Consider the following 25,829-nt stretch of genomic DNA (forward strand, 5'->3'; position numbering starts at 1 on the left):
TGTTAGTATTGAACCTGCAGCACTGAATACTCTTTCTGATAGGACACTAGCTGCCGGGCAAGCAAGCTCCTGCAATGCATATTCTGCCAATTCTGGCCAGGTGTCTAATTTTGATGCCCAGTAATCAAATGGGAATGACGGTTGAGGGAGAACATCGATAAGGGATGAAAAATAGTTTGTAACCATACTGGACAAATGTTGTCTCCTGTCACTTTGAATTGATGCTGCAGTACCTGTCCTGTCTGCGGTCATAGCAAAATCACTCCACAACCTGGTCAGAAAACCCCTCTGGCCAACGCCACTTCTGATTTCTGCCCCTCTAACTCCTCTGGTCTGCTGGCCCCTGCAGCTCGTGTGAGAACGATCACGGGCGCTGTGTGCAGGGAATGCCAGAAGCAAACGGTCAACAAGAGTTGATTGTTTGGTTGCTAATATTAGTTCCAAGTTCTCATGTGGCATTATATTTTGCAATTTGCCTTTATAGCGAGGATCAAGGAGGCAGGCCAACCAGTAATCGTCATCATTCATCATTTTAGTTATGCGTGTGTCCCTTTTGAGGATACGTAAGGCATAATCCGCCATGTGGGCCAAAGTTCCAGTTCTCAAATCTGCGGTTGTGCTTGGTTGAGGGGCAGTTTCAGGCAAATCCACGTCACTTGTGTCCCTCAAAAAACCAGAACCCGGCCTTGCCGCGCCACCAATTTCCAGTGGCCCCGGAAAAGCTTCCTCATTAAAAATATAATCATCCCCATCATCCTCCTCATCCTCCTCCTCCTCTTCGCCCGCTACCTCGTCCTGTACACTGCCCTGGCCAGACAATGGCTGACTGTCATCAAGGCTTTCCTCTTCCTCAGCTGCAGACGCCTGATCCTTTATGTGCGTCAAACTTTGCATCAGCAGACGCATTAGGGGGATGCTCATGCTTATTATGGCGTTGTCTGCACTAACCAGCCGTGTGCATTCCTCAAAACACTGAAGGACTTGACACATGTCTTGAATCTTCGACCACTGCACACCTGACAACTCCATGTCTGCCATCCTACTGCCTGCCCGTGTATGTGTATCCTCCCACAAAAACATAACAGCCCGCCTCTGTTCAAACAGTCTCTGAAGCATGTGCAGTGTTGAGTTCCACCTTGTTGCAACGTCTATGATTAGGCGATGCTGGGGAAGGTTCAAAGAACGCTGATAGGTCTGCATACGGCTGGAGTGTACGGGCGAACGGCGGATATGTGAGCAAAGTCCACGCACTTTGAGGAGCAGGTCGGATAACCCCGGATAACTTTTCAGGAAGCACTGCACCACCAGGTTTAAGGTGTGAGCCAGGCAAGGAATGTGTTTCAGTTGGGAAAGGGAGATGGCAGCCATGAAATTCCTTCCGTTATCACTCACTACCTTGCCTGCCTCAAGATCTACAGTGCCCAGCCACGACTGCGTTTCTTTCTGCAAGAACTCGGACAGAACTTCCGCGGTGTGTCTGTTGTCGCCCAAACACTTCATAGCCAATACAGCCTGCTGACGTTTGCCAGTAGCTGCCCCATAATGGGAGACCTGGTGTGCAACAGTGGCAGCTGCGGATGGAGTGGTTGTGCAACTGCGGTCTGTGGACGAGCTCTCGCTTCTGCAGGAGGACGAAGAGGAGGAGGAGGGGGTGCGAATGGCTACAGCCAATTGTTTCCTAGACCGTGGGCTAGGCAGAACTGTCCCAAACTTGCTGTCCCCTGTGGACCCTGCATCCACCACATTTACCCAGTGTGCCGTGATGGACACGTAACGTCCCTGGCCATGCCTACTGGTCCATGCATCTGTTGTCAGGTGCACCTTTGTGCTCACAGATTGCCTGAGTGCATGGACGATGCACTCTTTAACATGCTGGTGGAGGGCTGGGATGGCTTTTCTGGAAAAAAAGTGTCGACTGGGTAGCTCGTAGCGTGGTACAGCGTAGTCCATCAGGGCTTTGAAAGCTTCGCTTTCAACTAACCGGTAGGGCATCATCTCTAACGAGATTAGTCTAGCTATGTGTGCGTTCAAACCCTGTGTACGCGGATGCGAGGCTAAGTACTTCCTTTTTCTAACCATAGTCTCATGTAGGGTGAGCTGGACTGGAGAGCTGGAGATCGTGGAACTAGCGGGGGTGCCGGTGGACATGGCAGACTGAGAGACGGTGGGAGATGGTATTGTTGCCACCGGTGCCCTAGATGCAGTGTTTCCTACTACGAAACTGGTGATTCCCTGACCCTGACTGCTTTGGCCTGGCAAAGAAACCTGCACAGATACTGCAGGTGGTGCGGAAAATGGTGGCCCTACACTGCCGGAAGGGATGTTGCGTTGCTGACTAGCTTCATTGGCCGAGGGTGCTACAACCTTAAGGGACGTTTGGTAGTTAGTCCAGGCTTGCAAATGCATGGTGGTTAATTGTCTATGCATGCAACTTGTATTGAGACTTTTCAGATTCTGTCCTCTGCTTAAGGTAGTTGAACATTTTTGACAGATGACTTTGCGCTGATCAATTGGATGTTGTTTAAAAAAATGCCAGACTGCACTCTTTCTAGCATCGGATACCTTTTCAGGCATTGCAGACTGAGCTTTAACCGGATGGCCACGCTGTCCTCCAACAGGTTTTGGCTTTGCCACGCGTTTTGTGCAAGATACGGGCCCGGCAGATGGAACCTGTTGCGATGTTGATGCCTGCTGCGGCCCCTCCTCCTCCGCTTCAGAACTGCTGCCGCCTGCACCCTGTTCCCCCAATGGCTGCCAATCGGGGTCAAGAACTGGGTCATCAATTACCTCTTCTTGTAGCTCGTGTGCAACTTCGTCTGTGTCACCGTGTCGGTCGGTGGTATAGCGTTCGTGATGGGGCAACATAGTCTCATCAGGGTCTGATTCTTGATCAGCACCCTGCGAGGGCAATGTTGTGGTCTGAGTCAAAGGACCAGCATAGTAGTCTGGCTGTGGCTGTGCATCAGTGCACTCCATGTCAGATTCAACTTGTAATGGGCATGGACTGTTAACTGCTTCACTTTCTAAGCCAGGGACGGTATGTGTAAAGAGCTCCATGGAGTAACCCGTTGTGTCGCCTGCTGCATTCTTCTCTGTTGTTGTTTTTGCTGAAGAGGACAAGGAAGCGACTTGTCCCTGACCGTGAACATCCACTAACGACGCGCTGCTTTGACATTTACCAGTTTCACGAGAGGAGGCAAAAGAGCTAGAGGCTGAGTCAGCAAGATAAGCCAAAACTTGCTCTTGCTGCTCCGGCTTTAAAAGCGGTTTTCCTACTCCCAGAAAAGGGAGCGTTCGAGGCCTTGTGTAGCCAGACGACGAACCTGGCTCCACAGCTCCAGACTTAGGTGCAATATTTTTTTTCCCACGACCAGCTGATGCTCCACCACTACCACTACCCTCATTACCAGCTGACAATGAACGCCCCCGGCCACGACCTCTTCCACCATACTTCCTCATTGTTTTAAAAACATAAACAAACTAACGGTATTTGTTGCTGTCACACAAATTACACGGTGAGCTATAACTTCAGTATGATTTAGCTACCCCTTTACAGGTGAGTGAGACCACAACGAAAATCAGGCACAATGTTACACACTCTGTTGTTGGTGGCAACAAATGAGAGAGATGCCACACACGCAGGACTGTCACTGAAGCACAAATGTAAATATTAATCTCCCACTGATTTGTTTTTTTTTTTTTTTTCTTTCAGGGAGACTTTAGGAAAAAAAAAATTGAATAAAATGATTTTTTCAGGAAGAATTTAGAAACCAAAGAAAATAAAATGATTTTTTCAGGGAGAATTTAGAAAACAAATAAAACAAAAAAAGGCTTTCTATGGCCCACTGAGTGAGAGATGACGCACACAGGAGTCAGGAGTGGCACACAAGCCCAGAGGCCAATATTTATCTCCCACCTTTTTTTTTTTGTTCCAGGGAAAATTTATAAACCCAATAAAAAAAATAATAAATAGGCCTTCTATGGCCCACTATCTGAGAGACAGAGAGAGATGGCACGCTTAGGACTGGCACACAAGCCCAAAGGCCAATATTAATCTCCCTTTTTTTTTTAAGGGAGAATTTATAAAACCAAAAAAAAATAAATAAATAGGCTTTCTATGGCCCACTATTTGTGAGAGAGATGGCACGCTCAGGACTGGCACACAAGCCCAGAGGCCAATATTAATCTCCCACTTTTTTTTTTTTTTCCAGGGAAAATTTAAAAAACCCAATAAAAAAAATAAAAAATAAATAGGCTTTCTATGGCCCACTATCTGAGAGAGAGAGATGGCACGCTTAGGACTGGCACACAAGCCCAAAGGCCAATATTAATCTCCCACTGATTGATTTATTGATTTTTTCAGGTAGAATTTAGAACCCAAATAAAGCAAAAAAAAAACAAAAACGGGCTTTCTATGGCCCACTGAGTGAGTGATGATGCACACAGGAGTCAGGAGTGGCACACAAGCCCTGAGGCCAATATTTTTCTCCCACTGATTGATGTAGTGATTTTTTCAGGTAGATTTTAGAACCAAAATCAAGCAAAAAAATAAATAGGCTTTCTATGGCCCACTGAGTGAGTGATGATGCACACAGGAGTCAAGAGTGGCACACAAGCCCTGAGGCCAATATTTTTCTCCCACTGATTGATGTAGTGATTTTTTCAGGTAGATTTTATAACCCAAATCAAGCAAAAAAAAAATAAATAGGCTTTCTATGGCCCACTGAGTGAGAGATGACACAGACAGGGATGGCACTCTAGCAGAAATGTCAATCTTAATCTCCCACAAAAAAAAACAAAAAAAAACAGGGAGTGTCCTTCAATTACTATCTCCCTGCAGTAATCTCAGCCAGGTATGGCAGGCAGCAATAAGGAGTGGACTGATGCACAAATTAAATAAAAAGTGTGTACAAACCAAAAAGATAGCTGTGCAGAAAGGAAGGAACAAGAGGATTTGTGCTTTGAAAAAAGCAGTTGGTTTGCACAGCGGCGTACACACAGCAATGCAGCTATCAGGGAGCCTTCTAAGGCAGCCCAATGAGCTACAGCGCTGAGGGGGAAAAAAAAAAAATGTAGCTTCCACTGTCCCTGCACACCGAAGGTGGTGTTGGGCAGTGGAAATCGCTACAGCACAAGCGGTTTGGTGGTTAATGGACCCTGCCTAACGCTATCCCTGCTTCTGACGAAGCGGCAGCAACCTCTCCCTAAGCTCAGATCAGCAGCAGTAACATGGCGGTCGGCGGGAACTCCCCTTTATAGCCCCTGTGACGCCGCAGACAGCAAGCCAATCACTGCAATGCCCTTCTCTAAGATGGTGGGGACCAGGACCTATGTCATCACGCTGCCCACACTCTGCGTTTACCTTCATTGGCTGAGAAATGGCGCTTTTCGCGTCATTGAAACGCGACTTTCGCGCGAAAGTCGCGTACCGCATGGCCGACCCCGCACAGGGGTCGGATCGGGTTTCATGAAACCCGACTTTGCCAAAAGTCGGCGACTTTTGAAAATGAACGACCCGTTTCGCTCAACCCTAGTGATTAGAGTTGAGCGACCTTGACCTTTTTAGAGTCGAGCCGGGTTTCGCGAAACCCGACTATCTCAAAAGTCGGGTCGAGTGAAATCGGCCGATTATGACGTAAAGTCGGGATCGACCGAAACACGAAACCCAATGCAAGTCAATGGGGCAGCATAGTCGGCAGTGAGTGGGGGCCAGGAAAACACCTAGAGTGCCCATTTTAATGTCAAAACCATCCATTCTTCTTAATGAAGCTTGTCAAGCGTAATTTACCTTATAATAATTGGAATGCATTTGAAATTGGGGGTCATTTGGCTAAAGTTGTGGTGGGTAGGGCTGGTTCAAGTAATTAGTGGGCCCAGGAAATCTGGACCACGTCACGGCAGTGGAGCAGGGAGAGGTAAGTATTTCAACTTTGCAAGTGCTGTGAACCTGAGCAAGCAGGGGGGGCCCACTCGTTGGCATTGGCACTGGCACAGGGCCCCTCAAAGTACAGCGGTGTGTTTGCACGGCGGGGGCGCCTCCCACCGGCAGCAACACTTTTGCATACCATGAGAGGCTCTGTGCCAGTGACGTCGCCAACTAGTATTCCTCCCCCCACCTGATGAAGGAACCTGCACTTTCATCTGCACCTTCCTGTTTGTCCCCGTGTAAGGTGGTATGGTATGCGGGAAGGGGGACCTGACTTTCAGCAGGGTCACAATCTTGCAGTGTAGCGTGCACGGGAAATGTTGCGTTATGGGTCAATGTACCAGCAGACTCATCTATCACTGGCTGGGCAATGGGCAGGATGAGGAGGAAACATATATAGGCCCAAAGAATAAAGTGGGCTAAATGCAGTTCAAAATTGGTAACACAGGACTAATCAGGGGGCATTGCAGTGGAGGACAACTGGAATGAGAGGCTGACACAGAGAGTAGGCCCAAATCAGTAAGTAGTCGAAATGCAGTTCAAAATTGGCAACAGTAGTAAACAGGCGGCACAGCTTTGTTCAGTGGAGGAGAACAGCAAGGAGTGGCAGACACCGATAGTAGGCCCCAACCCAACTAGTAGGCCAAATGCAGTCTAACATTAACAACTACTTAACGAGCGCCTGAAAACGGAATTTCAGGACAGGAAACCAGGAGAACAGCAAGGAGCGGCAGACACCGATAGTAGGCCCCAAACCAACTAGTACGCCAAATGCAGTTGTTCCGTTTAACCACAATTTAATGAGAGCCTGAAGATAGAAGTTCAGGAAAGGCAACCTGGAGAACACCTTGGAGTGGAACACACCATCTCTCTACACCCCATACCCAATTTGTAGGTCTAATGCAGCGTAGTTTCCAACAACTATTAAACGAGAGCATGATGATCGAAGCATTGGCGAGGAAATCTGGGGAACACCTTGGAGTGGAACACACCATCTCTCTACACCCCATACCCAATTTGTAGGCCTAATGCAGCGTAGTTTCCAACAACTACTAAACGAGAGCATGATGATCGAAGCATTGGCGAGGAAACCTGGGGAACACCTTGGAGTGGAACACACCATCTCTCTACAGTGGAACACACCATCTCTCTACACCCCATACCCAATTTGTAGGCCTAATGCAGCGTAGTTTCCAACAACTACTAAACGAGAGCCGGAAGATCGAAGCTCAGGAAAGGCAACCTGGAGAACACCTTGGAGTGGAACACACCATCTCTCTACACCCCATACCCAATTTGTAGGCCCAATGCAGCGTAGTTTCCAACAACTACTAAACGAGAGCCGGAAGATCGAAGCAATGGAGAGGAAACCTGGGGAACACCTTGTAGTGTAACACACCATCTCTCTACACCCCATACCCAATTTGTAGGCCTAATGCAGCGTAGTTTCCAACAACTACTAAACGAGAGCCGGAAGATCGAAGCAATGGAGAGGAAACCTGGGGAACACTTTGGAGTGTAACACACCATCTCTCTACACCCCATACCCAATTTGTAGGCCTAATGCAGCGTAGTTTCCAACAACTACTAAACGCGAGCCGGAAGATCGAAGCAATGGAGAGGAAACCTGGGGAACACCTTGGAGTGTAACACACCATCTCTCTACACCCCATACCCAATTTGTAGGCCTAATGCAGCGTAGTTTCCAACAACTACTAAACGAGAGCATGATGATCGAAGCATTGGCGAGGAAACCTGGGGAACACCTTGGAGTGGAACACACCATCTCTCTACAGTGGAACACACCATCTCTCTACACCCCATACCCAATTTGTAGGCCTAATGCAGTGTAGTTTCCAACAACTACTAAACGAGAGCCGGAAGATCGAAGCTCAGGAAAGGCAACCTGGAGAACACCTTGGAGTGGAACACACCATCTCTCTACACCCCATACCCAATTTGTAGGCCCAATGCAGCGTAGTTTCCAACAACTACTAAACGAGAGCCGGAAGATCGAAGCAATGGAGAGGAAACCTGGGGAACACCTTGGAGTGTAACACACCATCTCTCTACACCCCATACCCAATTTGTAGGCCTAATGCAGCGTAGATTCCAACAACTACTAAACGAGAGCATGAAGATCGAAGCAATGGAGAGGAAACCTGGGGAACACCTTGGAGTGTAACACACCATCTCTCTACACCCCATACCCAATTTGTAGGCCTAATGCAGCGTAGTTTCCAACAACTACTAAACGAGAGCCGGAAGATCGAAGCAATGGAGAGGAAACCTGGGGAACACCTTGGAGTGTAACACACCATCTCTCTACACCCCATACCCAATTTGTAGGCCTAATGCAGCGTAGTTTCCAACAACTACTAAACGAGAGCATGAAGATCGAAGCAATGGAGAGGAAACCTGGGGAACACTTTGGAGTGTAACACACCATCTCTCTACACCCCATACCCAATTTGTAGGCCTAATGCAGCGTAGTTTCCAACAACTACTAAACGAGAGCCGGAAGATCGAAGCAATGGAGAGGAAACCTGGGGAACACCTTGGAGTGTAACACACCATCTCTCTACACCCCATACCCAATTTGTAGGCCTAATGCAGCGTAGTTTCCAACAACTACTAAACGAGAGCATGAAGATCGAAGCAATGGAGAGGAAACCTGGGGAACACCTTGGAGTGGAACACACCATCTCTCTACACCCCATACCAAATTTGTAGGCCTAATGCAGCGTAGTTTCCAACAACTACTAAACGAGAGCATGATGATCGAAGCATTGGCGAGGAAACCTGGGGAACACCTTGGAGCGGAACACACCATCTCTCTACAGTGGAACACACCATCTCTCTACACCCCATACCCAATTTGTAGGCCTAATGCAGCGTAGTTTCCAACAACTACTAAACGAGAGCCGGAAGATCGAAGCTCAGGAAAGGCAACCTGGGGAACACCTTGGAGTGGAACACACCATCTCTCTACACCCCATACCCAATTTGTAGGCCTAATGCAGCGTAGTTTCCAACAACTACTAAACGATAGCCGGAAGATCGAAGCAATGGAGAGGAAACCTGGGGAACACCTTGGAGTGTAACACACCATCTCTCTACACCCCATACCCAATTTGTAGGCCTAATGCAGCGTAGTTTCCAACAACTACTAAACGAGAGCCGGAAGATCGAAGCAATGGAGAGGAAACCTGGGGAACACCTTGGAGTGTAACACACCATCTCTCTACACCCCATACCCAATTTGTAGGCCTAATGCAGCGTAGTTTCCAACAACTACTAAACGAGAGCATGAAGATCGAAGCAATGGAGAGGAAACCTGGGGAACACCTTGGAGTGGAACACACCATCTCTCTACACCCCATACCCAATTTGTAGGCCTAATGCAGCGTAGTTTCCAACAACTACTAAACGAGAGCCGGAAGATCGAAGCTCAGGAAAGGCAACCTGGGGAACACCTTGGAGTGGAACACACCATCTCTCTACAGTGGAACACACAATCTCTCTACACCCCATACCCAATTTGTAGGCCTAATGCAGCGTAGTTTCCAACAACTACTAAACGAGAGCTGGAAGATCGAAGCAATGGAGAGGAAACCTGGGGAACACCTTGGAGTGGAACACACCATCTCTCTACACCCCATACCCAATTTGTAGGCCTAATGCAGCGTAGTTTCCAACAACTACTAAACGAGAGCCGGAAGATCGAAGCAATGGAGAGGAAACCTGGGGAACACCTTGGAGTGGAACACACCATCTCTCTACACCCCATACCCAATTTGTAGGCCTAATGCAGCGTAGTTTCCAACAACTACTAAACGAGAGCCGGAAGATCGAAGCAATGGAGAGGAAACCTGGGGAACACCTTGGAGTGTAACACACCATCTCTCTACACCCCATACCCAATTTGTAGGCCTAATGCAGCGTAGTTTCCAACAACTACTAAACGAGAGCATGAAGATCGAAGCAATGGAGAGGAAACCTGGGGAACACCTTGGAGTGGAACACACCATCTCTCTACACCCCATACCCAATTTGTAGGCCTAATGCAGTGTAGTTTCCAACAACTACTAAACGAGAGCATGATGATCGAAGCATTGGCGAGGAAACCTGGGGAACACCTTGGAGTGGAACACACCATCTCTCTACAGTGGAACACACCATCTCTCTACACCCCATACCCAATTTGTAGGCCTAATGCAGCGTAGTTTCCAACAACTACTAAACGAGAGCCGGAAGATCGAAGCTCAGGAAAGGCAACCTGGGGAACACCTTGGAGTGGAACACACCATCTCTCTACACCCCATACCCAATTTGTAGGCCCAATGCAGCGTAGTTTCCAACAACTACTAAACGAGAGCCGGAAGATCGAAGCTCAGGAAAGGCAACCTGGGGAACACCTTGGAGTGTAACAAACCCTCTCTCTACACCACGGAAGGGCTGATTCTTAGGAAGGAAGGCTGTCGGAAAGAAGCAGGGCGCGTCCGAGGGTGATTATATTCTTATTAGGTATATACTCACCCTCGGACGCGCCCTGCTTCTTTATTTGTAATGAATGTTTATTTGCAATGTGGTTTTGACTTACTCTATTTTTTTGGTAAATAATGATTTTATTATTTTCATTGTTTTGCATCTTCTTGGCAATAATATAAAGAAGACGCGACAGGACAACACTCGGTGGATGCCATATCTGTGTTTAAAATTGAAAAAACCTTTCAGTTAACTACTTGCAGGAGAAAGTTATTGTAGCTGGTGGCCATTTTTAGTACTGTACCAGATTTTTGTTGAATGTGTTTGTTTTTAATGTTAAAATGTCTGCATTTGATATCTCTCCAGTATTTTCTTTTTTATAAGCAAAATACTTATTTTTATATTTTCTGATGTTGGTTCCAGGGGTACACGGGCAGCAGTGGTGTGGTCAGTGGAGGCCTAGTGGAAGGAGTGACCGCAGACAGGCATCGAAGGCCTAAAATAATAACACATGGCTGTAGGCAATTTTAAATTGGTTCCAGGGGTACACGGGCAGCAGTGGTGTGGTCAGTGGAGGCCTAGTGGAAGGAGTGACCGCAGACAGGCATCGAAGGCCTAAAATAATAACACATGGCTGTAGGCAATTTTAAATTGTTTCCAGGGGTACACGGGCAGCAGTGGTGTGGTCAGTGGAGGCCTAATGGAAGGAGTGACCGCAGACAGGCATCGAAGGCCTAAAATAATAACACATGGCTGTAGGCAATTTTAAATTGGTTCCAGGGGTACACGGGCAGCAGTGGTGTGGTCAGTGGAGGCCTAGTGGAAGGAGTGACCGCAGACAGGCATCGAAGGCCTAAAATAATAACACATGGCTGTAGGCAATTTTAAATTGGTTCCAGGGGTACACGGGCAGCAGTGGTGTGGTCAGTGGAGGCCTAGTGGAAGGAGTGACCGCAGACAGGCATCGAAGGCCTAAAATAATAACACATGGCTGTAGGCAATTTTAAATTGGTTCCAGGGGTACACGGGCAGCAGTGGTGTGGTCAGTGGAGGCCTAGTGGAAGGAGTCACCGCAGACAGGCATCGAAGGCCTAAAATAATAACACATGGCTGTAGGCAATTTTAAATTGGTTACAGGGGTACACGGGCAGCAGTGGTGTGGTCAGTGGAGGCCTAGTGGAAGGAGTGACCACAGACAGGCATCGAAGGCCTAACATAACAAAAATGTCAATACAATGGTATTGTCAGTGGCAGGCATTGAAGGATGTCAGCGCATAGACTAAACATTGGTGGAGCTGTGAGATAATTTTGCAAGTGGTAGAGCACTGTTTGAGCTGGGGTGGGGGGAAACTGTCTTGTGGCCGGCGGTACAGGCCCAGGGCCCCTCATATTACAACGGTGTGTCTGACGTTGGGTGCGCACCACCACCGCCAGAGACACTTTATTGTACTAGGAGGGACCCAGTGGCAGTGCCGTCGACCAAAAGCGGGCTCACCCACCTCTTCAGACAAACTGCACTCTCACGGGTGCTGTCGCCAAGTGTCGATACCACGGCCCCGTGTGGGGAGTTTGGCCATTTAGTGAGGTGTAAACATGTCGTATGCTGGACAATCAGGTGCAGAAAATTACGAGATTGGAAAAGGCATTCAGAATAGTCCACAGGCAAGACCTTTTCATAGGAAAGCTAGGTGTCAGCCGGGCAAGGTGGGGCAAAAGATTTCGAAATCCAGTTGTGGTTCATTTTAATGAAGGTTAGATCATCTACATTTTGGGTAGCCAGACGAGTCCTTTTTTCTGTTAGTATTGAACCTGCAGCACTGAATACTCTTTCTGATAGGACACTAGCTGCCGGGCAAGCAAGCTCCTGCAATGCATATTCTGCCAATTCTGTCCAGGTGTCTAATTTTGATGCCCAGTAATCAAATGGGAATGACGGTTGAGGGAGAACATCGATAAGGGATGAAAAATAGTTTGTAACCATACTGGACAAATGTTGTCTCCCGGCACTTTGAATTGATGCTGCAGTACCTGTCCTGTCTGCGGTCATAGCAAAATCACTCCACAACCTGGTCAGAAAACCCCTCTGGCCAACGCCACTTCTGATTTCTGCCCCTCTAACTCCTCTGGTCTGCTGGCCCCTGCAGCTCGTGTGAGAACGATCACGGGCGCTGTGTGCAGGGAATGCCAGAAGCAAACGGTCAACAAGAGTTGATTGTTTGGTTGCTAATATTAGTTCCAAGTTCTCATGTGGCATTATATTTTGCAATTTGCCTTTATAGCGAGGATCAAGGAGGCAGGCCAACCAGTAATCGTCATCATTCATCATTTTAGTTATGCGTGTGTCCCTTTTGAGGATACGTAAGGCATAATCCGCCATGTGGGCCAAAGTTCCAGTTCTCAAATCTGCGGTTGTGCTTGGTTGAGGGGCAGTTTCAGGCAAATCCACGTCACTTGTGTCCCTCAAAAAACCAGAACCCGGCCTTGCCGCGCCACCAATTTTCAGTGGCCCCGGAAAAGCTTCCTCATTAAAAATATAATCATCCCCATCATCCTCCTCGTCCTCCTCCTCCTCTTCGCCCGCTACCTCGTCCTGTACACTGCCCTGGCCAGACAATGGCTGACTGTCATCAAGGCTTTCCTCTTCCTCAGCTGCAGACGCCTGATCCTTTATGTGCGTCAAACTTTGCATCAGCAGACGCATTAGGGGGATGCTCATGCTTATTATGGCGTTGTCTGCACTAACCAGCCGTGTGCATTCCTCAAAACACTGAAGGACTTGACACATGTCTTGAATCTTCGACCACTGCACACCTGACAACTCCATGTCTGCCATCCTACTGCCTGCCCGTGTATGTGTATCCTCCCACAAAAACATAACAGCCCGCCTCTGTTCACACAGTCTCTGAGGCATGTGCAGTGTTGAGTTCCACCTTGTTGCAACGTCTATGATTAGGCGATGCTGGGGAAGGTTCAAAGAACGCTGATAGGTCTGCATACGGCTGGAGTGTACGGGCGAACGGCAGATATGTGAGCAAAGTCCACGCACTTTGAGGAGCAGGTCGGATAACCCCGGATAACTTTTCAGGAAGCACTGCACCACCAGGTTTAAGGTGTGAGCCAGGCAAGGAATGTGTTTCAGTTGGGAAAGGGAGATGGCAGCCATGAAATTCCTTCCGTTATCACTCACTACCTTGCCTGCCTCAAGATCTACAGTGCCCAGCCACGACTGCGTTTCTTTCTGCAAGAACTCGGACAGAACTTCCGCGGTGTGTCTGTTGTCGCCCAAACACTTCATAGCCAATACAGCCTGCTGACGTTTGCCAGTAGCTGCCCCATAATGGGAGACCTGGTGTGCAACAGTGGCAGCTGCGGATGGAGTGGTTGTGCGACTGCGGTCTGTGGACGAGCTCTCGCTTCTGCAGGAGGACGAAGAGGAGGAGGAGGGGGTGCGAACGGCTACAGCCAATTGTTTCCTAGACCGTGGGCTAGGCAGAACTGTCCCAAACTTGCTGTCCCCTGTGGACCCTGCATCCACCACATTTACCCAGTGTGCCGTGATGGACACGTAACGTCCCTGGCCATGCCTACTGGTCCATGCATCTGTTGTCAGGTGCACCTTTGTGCTCACAGATTGCCTGAGTGCATGGACGATGCGCTCTTTAACATGCTGGTGGAGGGCTGGGATGGCTTTTCTGGAAAAAAAGTGTCGACTGGGTAGCTCGTAGCGTGGTACAGCGTAGTCCATCAGGGCTTTGAAAGCTTTGCTTTCAACTAACCGGTAGGGCATCATCTCTAACGAGATTAGTCTAGCTATGTGTGCGTTCAAACCCTGTGTACGCGGATGTGAGGCTAAGTACTTCCTTTTTCTAACCATAGTCTCATGTAGGGTGAGCTGGACTGGAGAGCTGGAGATCGTGGAACTAGCGGGGGTGCCGGTGGACATGGCAGACTGAGAGACGGTGGGAGATGGTATTGTTGCCACCGGTGCCCTAGATGCAGTGTTTCCTACTACGAAACTGGTGATTCCCTGACCCTGACTGCTTTGGCCTGGCAAAGAAACCTGCACAGATACTGCAGGTGGTGCGGAAAATGGTGGCCCTACACTGCCGGAAGGGATGTTGCGTTGCTGACTAGCTTCATTGGCCGAGGGTGCTACAACCTTAAGGGACGTTTGGTAGTTAGTCCAGGCTTGCAAATGCATGGTGGTTAAATGTCTATGCATGCAACTTGTATTGAGACTTTTCAGATTCTGTCCTCTGCTTAAGGTAGTTGAACATTTTTGACAGATGACTTTGCGCTGATCAATTGGATGTTGTTTAAAAAAATGCCAGACTGCACTCTTTCTAGCATCGGATACCTTTTCAGGCATTGCAGACTGAGCTTTAACCGGATGGCCACGCTGTCCTCCAACAGGTTTTGGCTTTGCCACGCGTCTTGGGCAAGATACGGGCCCGGCAGATGGAACCTGTTGCGATGTTGATGCCTGCTGCGGCCCCTCCTCCTCCGCTTCAGAACTGCTGCCGCCTGCACCCTGTTCCCCCAATGGCTGCCAATCGGGGTCAAGAACTGGGTCATCTATTACCTCTTCTTGTAGCTCATGTGCAACTTCGTCTGTGTCACCGTGTCGGTCGGTGGTATAGCGTTCGTGATGGGGCAACATAGTCTCATCAGGGTCTGATTCTTGATCAGCACCCTGCGAGGGCAATGTTGTGGTCTGAGTCAAAGGACCAGCATAGTAGTCTGGCTGTGGCTGTGCATCAGTGCACTCCATGTCAGATTCAACTTGTAATGGGCATGGACTGTTAACTGCTTCACTTTCTAAGCCAGGGACGGTATGTGTAAAGAGCTCCATGGAGTAACCTGTTGTGTCGCCTGCTGCATTCTTCTCTGTTGTTGTTTTTGCTGAAGAGGACAAGGAAGCGACTTGTCCCTGACCGTGAACATCCACTAACGACGCGCTGCTTTGACATTTACCAGTTTCACGAGAGGAGGCAAAAGAGCTAGAGGCTGAGTCAGCAAGATAAGCCAAAACTTGCTCTTGCTGCTCCGGCTTTAAAAGCGGTTTTCCTACTCCCAGAAAAGGGAGCGTTCGAGGCCTTGTGTAGCCAGACGACGAACCTGGCTCCACAGCTCCAGACTTAGGTGCAATATTTTTTTCCCACGACCAGCTGATGCTCCACCACTACCACTACCCTCATTACCAGCTGACAATGAACGCCCCCGGCCACGACCTCTTCCACCATACTTCCTCATTGTTTTAAAAACGTAAACAAACTAACGGTATTTGTTGCTGTCACACAAATTACACGGTGAGCTATAACTTCAGTATGATTTAGCTACCCCTTTACAGGTGAGTGAGACCACAACGAAAATCAGGCACAATGTTACACACTCTGTTGTTGGTGGCAACAAATGAGAGAGATGCCACACACGCAGGACTGTCACTGAAGCACAAATGTAAATATTAATCTCCCACTGATTTGATTTTTTTTTTTTTTAAGGGAGACTTTAGGAAAAAAAAATAATAGAATAAAATGATTTTTTCAGGAAGAATTTAGAAACCAAATAAAATAAAATGATTTTTTCAGGGAGAATTTAGAAAACAAATAAAACAAAAAAAGGCTTTCTATGGCCCACTGAGTGAGAGATGACGCACACAGGAGTCAGGAGTGGCACACAAGCCCAGAGGCCAATATTTATCTCCCACTGATTGATGTAGTGATTTTTTCAGGTAGATTTTGGAACCCAAATCAAGCTAAAAAAAATAATAGGCTTTCTATGGCCCACAATTGGAGAGAGAGAGAGAGATGGCACACCCAGGAGTCAAGACTGGCACACAAGCAGAAAGGGCAATATTAATCTCCCACTGATTTGTTTTTTTTTTTTTTTTCAGGGAGACTTTAGGAAAAAAAAAAATAGAATAAAATGATTTTTTCAGGAAGAATTTAGAAACCAAATAAAATAAAATGATTTTTTCAGGGAGAATTTAGAAAACAAATAAAACAAAAAAAGGCTTTCTATGGCCCACTGAGTGAGAGATGACGCACACAGGAGTCAGGAGTGGCACACAAGCCCAGAGGCCAATATTTATCTCCCACTTATTGATGTAGTGATTTTTTCAGGTAGATTTTGGAACCCAAATCAAGCTAAAAAAATAATAGGCTTTCTATGGCCCACAATTGGAGAGAGAGAGAGAGAGAGATGGCACACCCAGGAGTCAAGACTGGCACACAAGCAGAAAGGGCAATGTTAATCTCCCACTGATTTGTTTTTTTTTGTTGTTTTTTTCAGGGAGACTTTAGAAAAAAAAAAAATAGAATAAAATGATTTTTTCAGGAAGAATTTAGAAAACAAATAAAACAAAAAAAGGCTTTCTATGGCCCACTGAGTGAGAGATGACGCACACAGGAGTCAGGAGTGGCACACAAGCCCAGAGGCCAATATTTATCTCCCACTTTTTTTTTTTTGTTCCAGGGAAAATTTATAAACCCAATAAAAAAAATAATAAATAGGCTTTCTATGGCCCACTATCTGAGAGACAGAGAGAGATGGCACGCTTAGGACTGGCACACAAGCCCAAAGGCCAATATTAATCTCCCTTTTTTTTTAAGGGAGAATTTATAAAACCCAAAAAAAATAAATAAATAGGCTTTCTATGGCCCACTATTTGTGAGAGAGATGGCACGCTCAGGACTGGCACACAAGCCCAGAGGCCAATATTAATCTCCCACTTTTTTTTTTTTTTTCCAGGGAAAATTTATAAACCCAATAAAAAAAAAAAAAATAAGTAGGCTTTCTATGGCCCACTATCTGAGAGAGAGAGATGGCACGCTTAGGACTGGCACACAAGCCCAAAGGCCAATATTAATCTCCCACTGATTGATTTATTGATTTTTTCAGGTAGAATTTAGAACCCAAATAAAGCAAAAAAAAAAAAAAAAATGGGTTTTCTATGGCCCACTGAGTGAGTGATGATGCACACAGGAGTCAGGAGTGGCACACAAGCCCTGAGGCCAATATTTTTCTCCCACTGATTGATGTAGTGATTTTTTCAGGTAGATTTTAGAACCAAAATCAAGCAAAAAAATAAATAGGCTTTCTATGGCCCACTGAGTGAGTGATGATGCACACAGGAGTCAAGAGTGGCACACAAGCCCTGAGGCCAATATTTTTCTCCCACTGATTGATGTAGTGATTTTTTCAGGTAGATTTTATAACCCAAATCAAGCAAAAAAATAAATAGGCTTTCTATGGCCCACTGAGTGAGAGATGACACAGACAGGGATGGCACTCTAGCAGAAATGTCAATCTTAATCTCCCACAAAAAAAAAAAAAAAAAAACAGGGAGTGTCCTTCAATTACTATCTCCCTGCAGTAATCTCAGCCAGGTATGGCAGGCAGCAATAAGGAGTGGACTGATGCACAAATTAAATAAAAAGTGTGTACAAACCAAAAAGATAGCTGTGCAGAAAGGAAGGAACAAGAGGATTTGTGCTTTGAAAAAAGCAGTTGGTTTGCACAGCGGCGTACACACAGCAATGCAGCTATCAGGGAGCCTTCTAGGGCAGCCCAATGAGCTACAGCGCTGAGGGGAAAAAAAAAAAATGTAGCTTCCACTGTCCCTGCACACCGAAGGTGGTGTTGGGCAGTGGAAATCGCTGCAGCACAAGCGGTTTGGTGGTTAATGGACCCTGCCTAACGCTATCCCTGCTTCTGACGAAGCGGCAGCAACCTCTCCCTAAGCTCAGATCAGCAGCAGTAACATGGCGGTCGGCGGGAACTCCCCTTTATAGCCCCTGTGACGCCGCAGACAGCAAGCCAATCACTGCAATGCCCTTCTCTAAGATGGTGGGGACCAGGACCTATGTCATCACGCTGCCCACACTCTGCGTTTACCTTCATTGGCTGAGAAATGGCGCTTTTCGCGTCATTGAAACGCGACTTTGGCGCGAAAGTCGCGTACCGCATGGCCGACCCCGCACAGGGGTCGGATCGGGTTTCATGAAACCCGACTTTGCCAAAAGTCGGCGACTTTTGAAAATGAACGACCCGTTTCGCTCAACCCTAGTGATTAGAGTTGAGCGACCTTGACCTTTTTAGAGTCGAGCCGGGTTTCGCGAAACCCGACTATCTCAAAAGTCGGGTCGAGTGAAATCGGCCGATTATGACGTAAAGTCGGGATCGACCGAAACACGAAACCCAATGCAAGTCAATGGGGCAGCATAGTCGGCAGTGAGTGGGGGCCAGGAAAACACCTAGAGTGCCCATTTTAATGTCAAAACCATCCATTCTTCTTAATGAAGCTTGTCAAGCGTAATTTACCTTATAATAATTGGAATGCATTTGAAATTGGGGGTCATTTGGCTAAAGTTGTGGTGGGTAGGGCTGGTTCAAGTAATTAGTGGGCCCAGGAAATCTGGACCACGTCACGGTAGAGACATAATTGGTATTTTTTGTGTTACAGGAGCATCAGACTACCAGTCCATGGGCAACTGTTAGCATTGCATCTACTAGAGTTATATACCTGAGCCTAAAGTTGCAAGTCTTTCTCCATGTTCGTATTTTAAAGCTTTTTAAGATATTTAGAAATTACGCAGTGGATTGTCTAAATAAGGGGAGTGCAAGGCAAGTTTAGAAAAGTGTCTAGAAAATGGGCACAATTAAGATGACCTATGTAATGCACCAAATTGAAAATATAAGGTTCATGCATAACAGTGGGGCAAATGTCTGTTGGCCTAACAGACTTAGTGACGCTTACCAGATATAATTTTTTTGCGCCATATTGATAATTCGATAAGTTTAGTTCAATGAAAATTATTTTCACCTTGTGATAAAACCGTTGCATCCTATGACACTAGAGCTTAATCTCAGTCACATGCAACATACCCCATTTTACTATTCAGTATGGGCTGGAAAATGAAGGCCTGAATTCAGATAACCTGTATGGATGCACTTACAGTATGAACTATATTACGTATATTCACATGTGGTGCGAGAGGAACAATACAAGGGCATAGCGTGGATGTTTCACAGCATGAAATAAATATTTCTATAATTTTGAAGCCATAAGTCATGTCGGATTTACAAATGTAAATAAGATATAATCTTCACCTCATATTCCACAGAAATGAAATTGGCTCTGTGAGGAAATACATAATGGAACATTACACAACCACCTACTGAAATTAAACAACTACCGTAGTTTATTAAGATTAAGAGATTAACATTTTCATAAGGTCACTAATCTGGTTTAGGCATTCTGGACATTAAAAAAGGCTACAATAAAACTTTCATGTTAAGTAGTTTCCTGTGAGATGCTGTGAGGGAATCTGACACTGATGGAAGCTGTGAGTTGGCCATAGCTGAGCGTTACGTCTTGTCACCAGGCAACGATAAAGCAATGATAAATCCCGACCTTGTACGCTGAGAAAAATCAACTTTTAACACATTATATTTAGGTCTGATATTCAGTGGTTTGGGATGGAAAATTACAGAAAGTTCATTAAAGCAAATGTCAGCAATACATATAAGGCTGTCAGATACCTAGTCAGAATGTAAGCTGCTGTAATATAATATTTGCTTCATTGATATTCAGAATATTATTAAAGTTTTGAGAATTCACAATACACATGTAGCAAAAATATGTAAGACGCGGAATCAACAAAATATTGTAATGACTGACTCACATCGGCACTGATTCTTAATTATTTACATTTTGGACTAAATGTGAGACTGATTAAGCAATTGAAGAGATAGGTCTGTGCTGGATTTGCTGAATATGAATCATGTGAGCTGACTGGCTTGGGGTTATGTTTGACTCAGATCTTAACTTCAGTCATCTAATCACTCATATGCTCCTCAAAAACATCTCCAGAATTCCATTTTTACTATAGAATTGGCAAAGTTCTCATTGTTGCTCTGATTTATTCACATCTTGATTATTACAAATCACTATTAGTCTGTCTTCTTAGTAATCACTAAACTTTCCACTCTCCAAACTATATCCTGAATGTATCGGCCAGGCTCATATTTCTGTCCAGCCACTACACCGATGCCTCCCCTCTTTGCCAGTCATTGCACTGGTTACCCATCCCCTACAAGTGTTTGCTCCACTAATGCTCACTCTCCTTTGCTATCCCCAAACCCCAGCACCCTCTAACCAAATAATCATCTCCCTTTCCCTTTTTCCTCCCCACCTGACCTCCTTTGTAACCTTCTCCTCCACCTTAGATCTCTCCAAGTAAAACATAAAACAAGCAGGTCACTTTCTTTCTTGCACCTGTTCTCCCTTTCTCTGCTTCTCCTCACTGCTGGCGACATATCTGCCAATCCTGGACCCCCACAGCTAATACTTCCCATTAATACCCCCTCCTACCGTTCCCTATCTAATAAGAACTACCGCAATCTCTCCAACGTAAAACACGTGCCCTTGATGCCCACCCCCCTGCTCCCTCTCTCTGGAACACTCTGGAATGCCGGCTCCATCTGCAATAAGCTTCATGTGATTCATGACATCTTTCTCTCTCACAAGCTTGCCTTCCTCAGCCTCACAGAAACACCTTCCTCACCCTCTGACACCACCTCCCCTGCTGCGCTGTGTTACAGTGGCCTCCATTGCACCCACACTCCTCGCCCCGGCAACAGACACGCTTTCGTTTCTGCTGCAATTTCACTCCAAAATCGGATGGGTGCAAGAAAAAAATCAGATGCCATTGAAGTTGCATCTGATTTTTACAGATACATTGCAATTCTGTAACATAGGAAACTGCAAATGGTCCTGTAAATGATTAATAACTACTGAGTACAAAAAATGGATTGCACACCTATAGCACACGGACAACACACAAATGAGAAAAAAACATCCCTCTTTTCTGGATGAAAATCGGACTGTTTTTTTTTTTTTAAATACGCACGTGTGACCCCAGCCTAAAACTAACATCCTCCATAACCTCAGCCTTCATGTTGCCCTCGTCTACTCTTGAGTCAGTATTTCCTAATTCCAACTCTCTTGACTTGTTGTAAGATAAATTACTCTATAATTCGAACTTCCCACTTTCATCTTCCGGAGTATTCTCAAGCTGCAGCAGTTCTCTTTAGTGCACTACCCCAGACAATCAGGTTATTTCTGAACATTCCCAGCACATCATTTAATCGAGCTCTCCTACATTTATCCTCCCTAATCCTTTTTTCATTAGTCCCCGATCCCTTTAATCAACAGTCTATCATACACTAAGGGTATGTGCACACGTTGTGGATTCTCTGCGGATCCGCAGCGTTTTTTGAGGCGCAGAAACGCTGCAGATTCGCAATTGATTTACAGTATAATGTAAATCAATGAGAAAAAAAATGCTGTGCACACTTTGCGGAAATCCACTGCAGAAATGCTGCGGTTTAAAAGAAGTAGCATGTCACTTCTTTTTTTGTGAATCTGCAGCGTTTTTGTACCCATTCCATTATAGAAAACCGCAGGGGTAAAAACCGCAGCAAATCCGCAAGAAAACCGCAGCCAAAACGCACAAAAAATGCTGCGGAACCGCACAAAAAGCGCGACAAATCCGCAGTTGCGTTTTCTGCCAGGAGAGGCAGAATCTGCACCAGAAATTCCTAAGCCTAATCCGCAACGTGTGCACATAGCCTAAATGCCCTCATATACATTTCATATCTGTACAGACACAAACTAGTTGGTGTTGGTCTCTTACAGCTTTATATGTAATACCAATTTTTTTATTAAAGGGAACCTTTCGTTCCCCCAGGCGTTTGAAACTAAAAGAGCCACCTTGTGCAGCAGTAATGCTGCATTCTGACAAGGTGGCTCTTTTAGTTATTGGTGCTGTAAATGCAGAAATAATCCGTTGTGTAATTTGTCCGAAATACCTTTCTTCAGTCCTGGAGGCGGGTCTTTCCCCCCTGCTGCAGACGCCTCACAGCCGTCACTCAAGTCTTCTTGTCGCCGGGCACCGCCTCCTCAGCGCTGTTTGCTTTGAAATCTGCCGGCGCCTGCGCTCTTTTGTCTTGCCTGGGGCAAGCGCAGTGAGTGCTGCCCGTCTGTCCTCATATGCAGTCTCGCTGACTGCGCCTGTGCGGACGCCCTGCCTGTGAATCCCAGCCCCTCAGTGTCTTATGATTTATGCACACTGCGGGGCTGGGATTCCTGGGCATGCGCACTGCGACCTGGGTGAGTGGCTTAGACATGCAGTGCGCATGCCCAGGAATCCCAGCCCCGCAGTGTGTTATGCATTATGCACAGTGCGGGGCTGGGATTCACAAGTTGGGTGGCCACACAGGCGCAGTCAACAAGACTGCATATGAGGACAGACGGGCAGCGCTCACTGCGCCTGCCCCAGTCAAGACAAAAGAGCGCAGGCGCCGGCAGATTTCAAAACAAACAGCGCTGAGGAGGCAGCGCCCGGCGACAAGAAGACTTGAGTGACGGCTGTGAGGCGTCTGCAGCAGGGGGGAAAGACCTGCCTCCAGAACTGAAGAAAGGTATTTCGGACAAATTACAAAACGGATTATTTCTGCATTTACAGCACCAATAACTAAAAGAGCCACCTTGTCAGAATGCAGCATTACTGCTGCACAAGGTGGCTCTTTTAGTTTCTAACGCCTGGGGGGGTGACAGGTTCCCTTTAAAAGATCTGGACAGCTGTTAAAAAATCCTTTTCTTTTATTACTATTTCCGCTTTGATAGTAAGCTGTTGTGAGCAGTGCCCTCACCCCTATTGTTGACTTTTTTATATATATTTCTGTGTAATGGCTGATATTGTTTGTACATATATCCTCTAATATGTGCTTGGAAATTAATATATTGGCACTGTATAAATAAAGATAATGATTAATATCATGACATTTTCTATATTAATAAATATGTCCTTGCTTACTGAGTAAATACAGTATTTACCTTGTAAATGAATATCTTGGCCCGTTGTAAATAACTATTATTATTATTATTATTATTATTATTTTTATTATGACACATACTATATTAATAAATGTTACCTTGGTTACTTAGTAACTGATATTACAGTTTACCATTTTGTATTGCTCTTTGAGTTTTCAAGATCTTACTGAGATCAACCTTTGACCATTTACAAAAAGTTTTCTAGATGTTTTCCTAGTTCATTCTTCAGTTTCTTATTTTACATATGCCACCTTTGGAACATTTGTACAAGGGGCTGATCTCCAGGTTAATTTGAAAGCCATTAAATTAATGGAATCATCATAATTTCTTTTAGCAAAATACATGTTAATCAGCATCAAAATGCCAGAGTGCCCTTGGGACCCTAGGAGCTGATTTATTAAGCCTGTAACTCCAGAAAATTGTACTAAACTGCATTAAATCAAATTTTTGCGCAACTTTCAGGGTTTTTTCATGCCACCCATGCCAATCTATTGGAAAGTGGGCATATCCGAATGGAAGCAGGCATGGCATAGCACAGCCCGGCATATTCAACATAATTTATGTCTCACAAGTGGCAAAGACCTACCTCTGGCTTCCCCAATCTTACTGTAAGAGCTCACTCACACTAGCGTATAGCACAGCCGAGTGCTGTGAGATGTTTGATCGGATAGCACTTGGCTCAGTGTTTTACTCTGGGGTAGTGCAGATCTGCGATTATTTTCTCATACTGATTCAGCATGAGAGAACAATCGCAAAATGCTGCGAGTGCTTCTAAGAATCAGATCACACTCATCCATTGAAGTCTGTGGGTGCATGTGAAACATCAGACTGCACTTTTATGTCAACTGAGTGCAGTCCAATATACGTGCACAATGGAGAAGATGGAGAAATTAATTTCTCCATCTTTTCCACACCTGTGCTGCCATTCTCTCAGACAATTGGATCACACTAAGCTGACACTGTGCTCAAACTCAGACAGGAAGAAAATACGCTGTGTGACCTCGGCCTTAGCAATAAAACTGACTCGTTAAAAATAGATTATGGGATAACCTTAGTTTGTTTGTTTTTTAAATTAGTATTTTGACAACCTAAGGTGAAGCCCATGCACCATCCTATACTGGTTGTATGGGTCCAGTAGAATAATATTGAGAAGCATTGTGCCATTTTATACCATATAGAGATATTGTCCCCTAGATGCATATATTTCATACATTCCTGTGTGCACAAACCCTTTGTTGTTTGAATTCTAAAGTAAGAAGTATAGACAAAACCTAAAGTGGACGTCCATCTTCAGAGCTGTTTTAGAAAAATGTGATGGAAACACATAAGTAGCAGCAATTCTACATCTATTGTTCCAGTAGTGGTCCTAGCGGAACGTTAATAGAATAAAGTGGGAAAATGTATGTTCATTTTTCCTGTACCTGCTCCAGGTTTTTGCTTACCAATTCAAATTAGTGGCCAATAAGTTTCCTTGTGAAAGTAGGGTTACACTCCAGGAACACTTAGATACTTTCCTCTTGCTTGTATTCCAACCCCACAAGCACCGATGTCACTGACGGATCTTCAGGTAATGTTGCGCTCAGTCATTTAAAATCTGACTTTACATTACTTTGGGAAGTTGCTAGTTATGTGATTCTTTCAAATACTGTCTCATTGATCTTTGCTGAAATCTAAGTACCTAGACCCTACAGGCAAAGTGTACACTCCTCTGATATAAGGTTTCCTTTGTAAAAAGTGAAATAATATGTCTTATATCTGACTTTTGAAGAACCACTATGTATCTACCATAAATGAATGAATAAAGGAAAAAAGCAGAAATGATGAAATAGAAAAATACTTACTTTTGTTTGTATGATGAGCGGTACAGGTAAAAGAAGTAGCGGAGTTAACACAATCACTAAAAGCCTGCGGTACATCCATATGTAATTGAGAAAAAGACGCATGGTTCTCGCGTGCTGGTTCAGCTTACCTATGAACAAAAAAGGCTTAGATGACCCTTAAATAATGGAGCTTGATTAATGTTTCTCTACAGAATCACCTTTAACCACTCACACAGGCATTTCTCAGACACAGTAACCAATAAAGTTTTATTGTTTTACTACAGGAATTTCAGTATTGATCAAGTGAAAAATATTTCCTAATAATGGATATAGACTTTCTTGTTAATCAAATATTGCAGTAAGGAAATCATTTAGAAGATCTGAATGGTGTTATAATCCTATTGAAAAAAAGAGAAACATAAAAGGGAAACATCAGTAAGGCTACATGGCCACGATCAGGAATTGGAGCGTTTTGGATGCAGCGTATCTTAGCTGAAATCCAATTACCACACTTGTGTTTAGCTACTTGCTGAATTACTGCCTGTAATGACATTCTATTGCTGAAAATATGTGGCGTCTCTGCTACAGAATTTCACATGCTGTGGCTCGTAAACCCGCACTGCCGGTGAGTTTCGGCAGCGGCAGATAGAAGCATAGTGGGCATGGGATTTCTATAAATCTGACCCACTGTGCT

General features: G+C 45.6%; 1 protein-coding gene across 1 annotated transcript in view; it reads right to left on the reverse strand.

The window, feature by feature from the left end:
- Positions 1–25,283, reverse strand: part of SLC13A1 (solute carrier family 13 member 1) — a 64,393-nt gene extending 39,110 nt beyond the window's left edge. The window contains exon 1 of the mRNA XM_069764896.1: positions 25,157–25,283. Within this exon, the coding sequence (XP_069620997.1) occupies positions 25,157–25,258 (102 nt within the window). The 5' untranslated portion in view covers positions 25,259–25,283. The remainder of the gene's footprint in view (positions 1–25,156) is intronic.
- Positions 25,284–25,829: the final 546 nt, after the last annotated feature.

The sequence above is a fragment of the Ranitomeya imitator genome, chromosome 4 (genome assembly GCF_032444005.1).
Source record: "Ranitomeya imitator isolate aRanImi1 chromosome 4, aRanImi1.pri, whole genome shotgun sequence".
Classification (NCBI taxonomy): domain Eukaryota; kingdom Metazoa; phylum Chordata; class Amphibia; order Anura; family Dendrobatidae; genus Ranitomeya; species Ranitomeya imitator.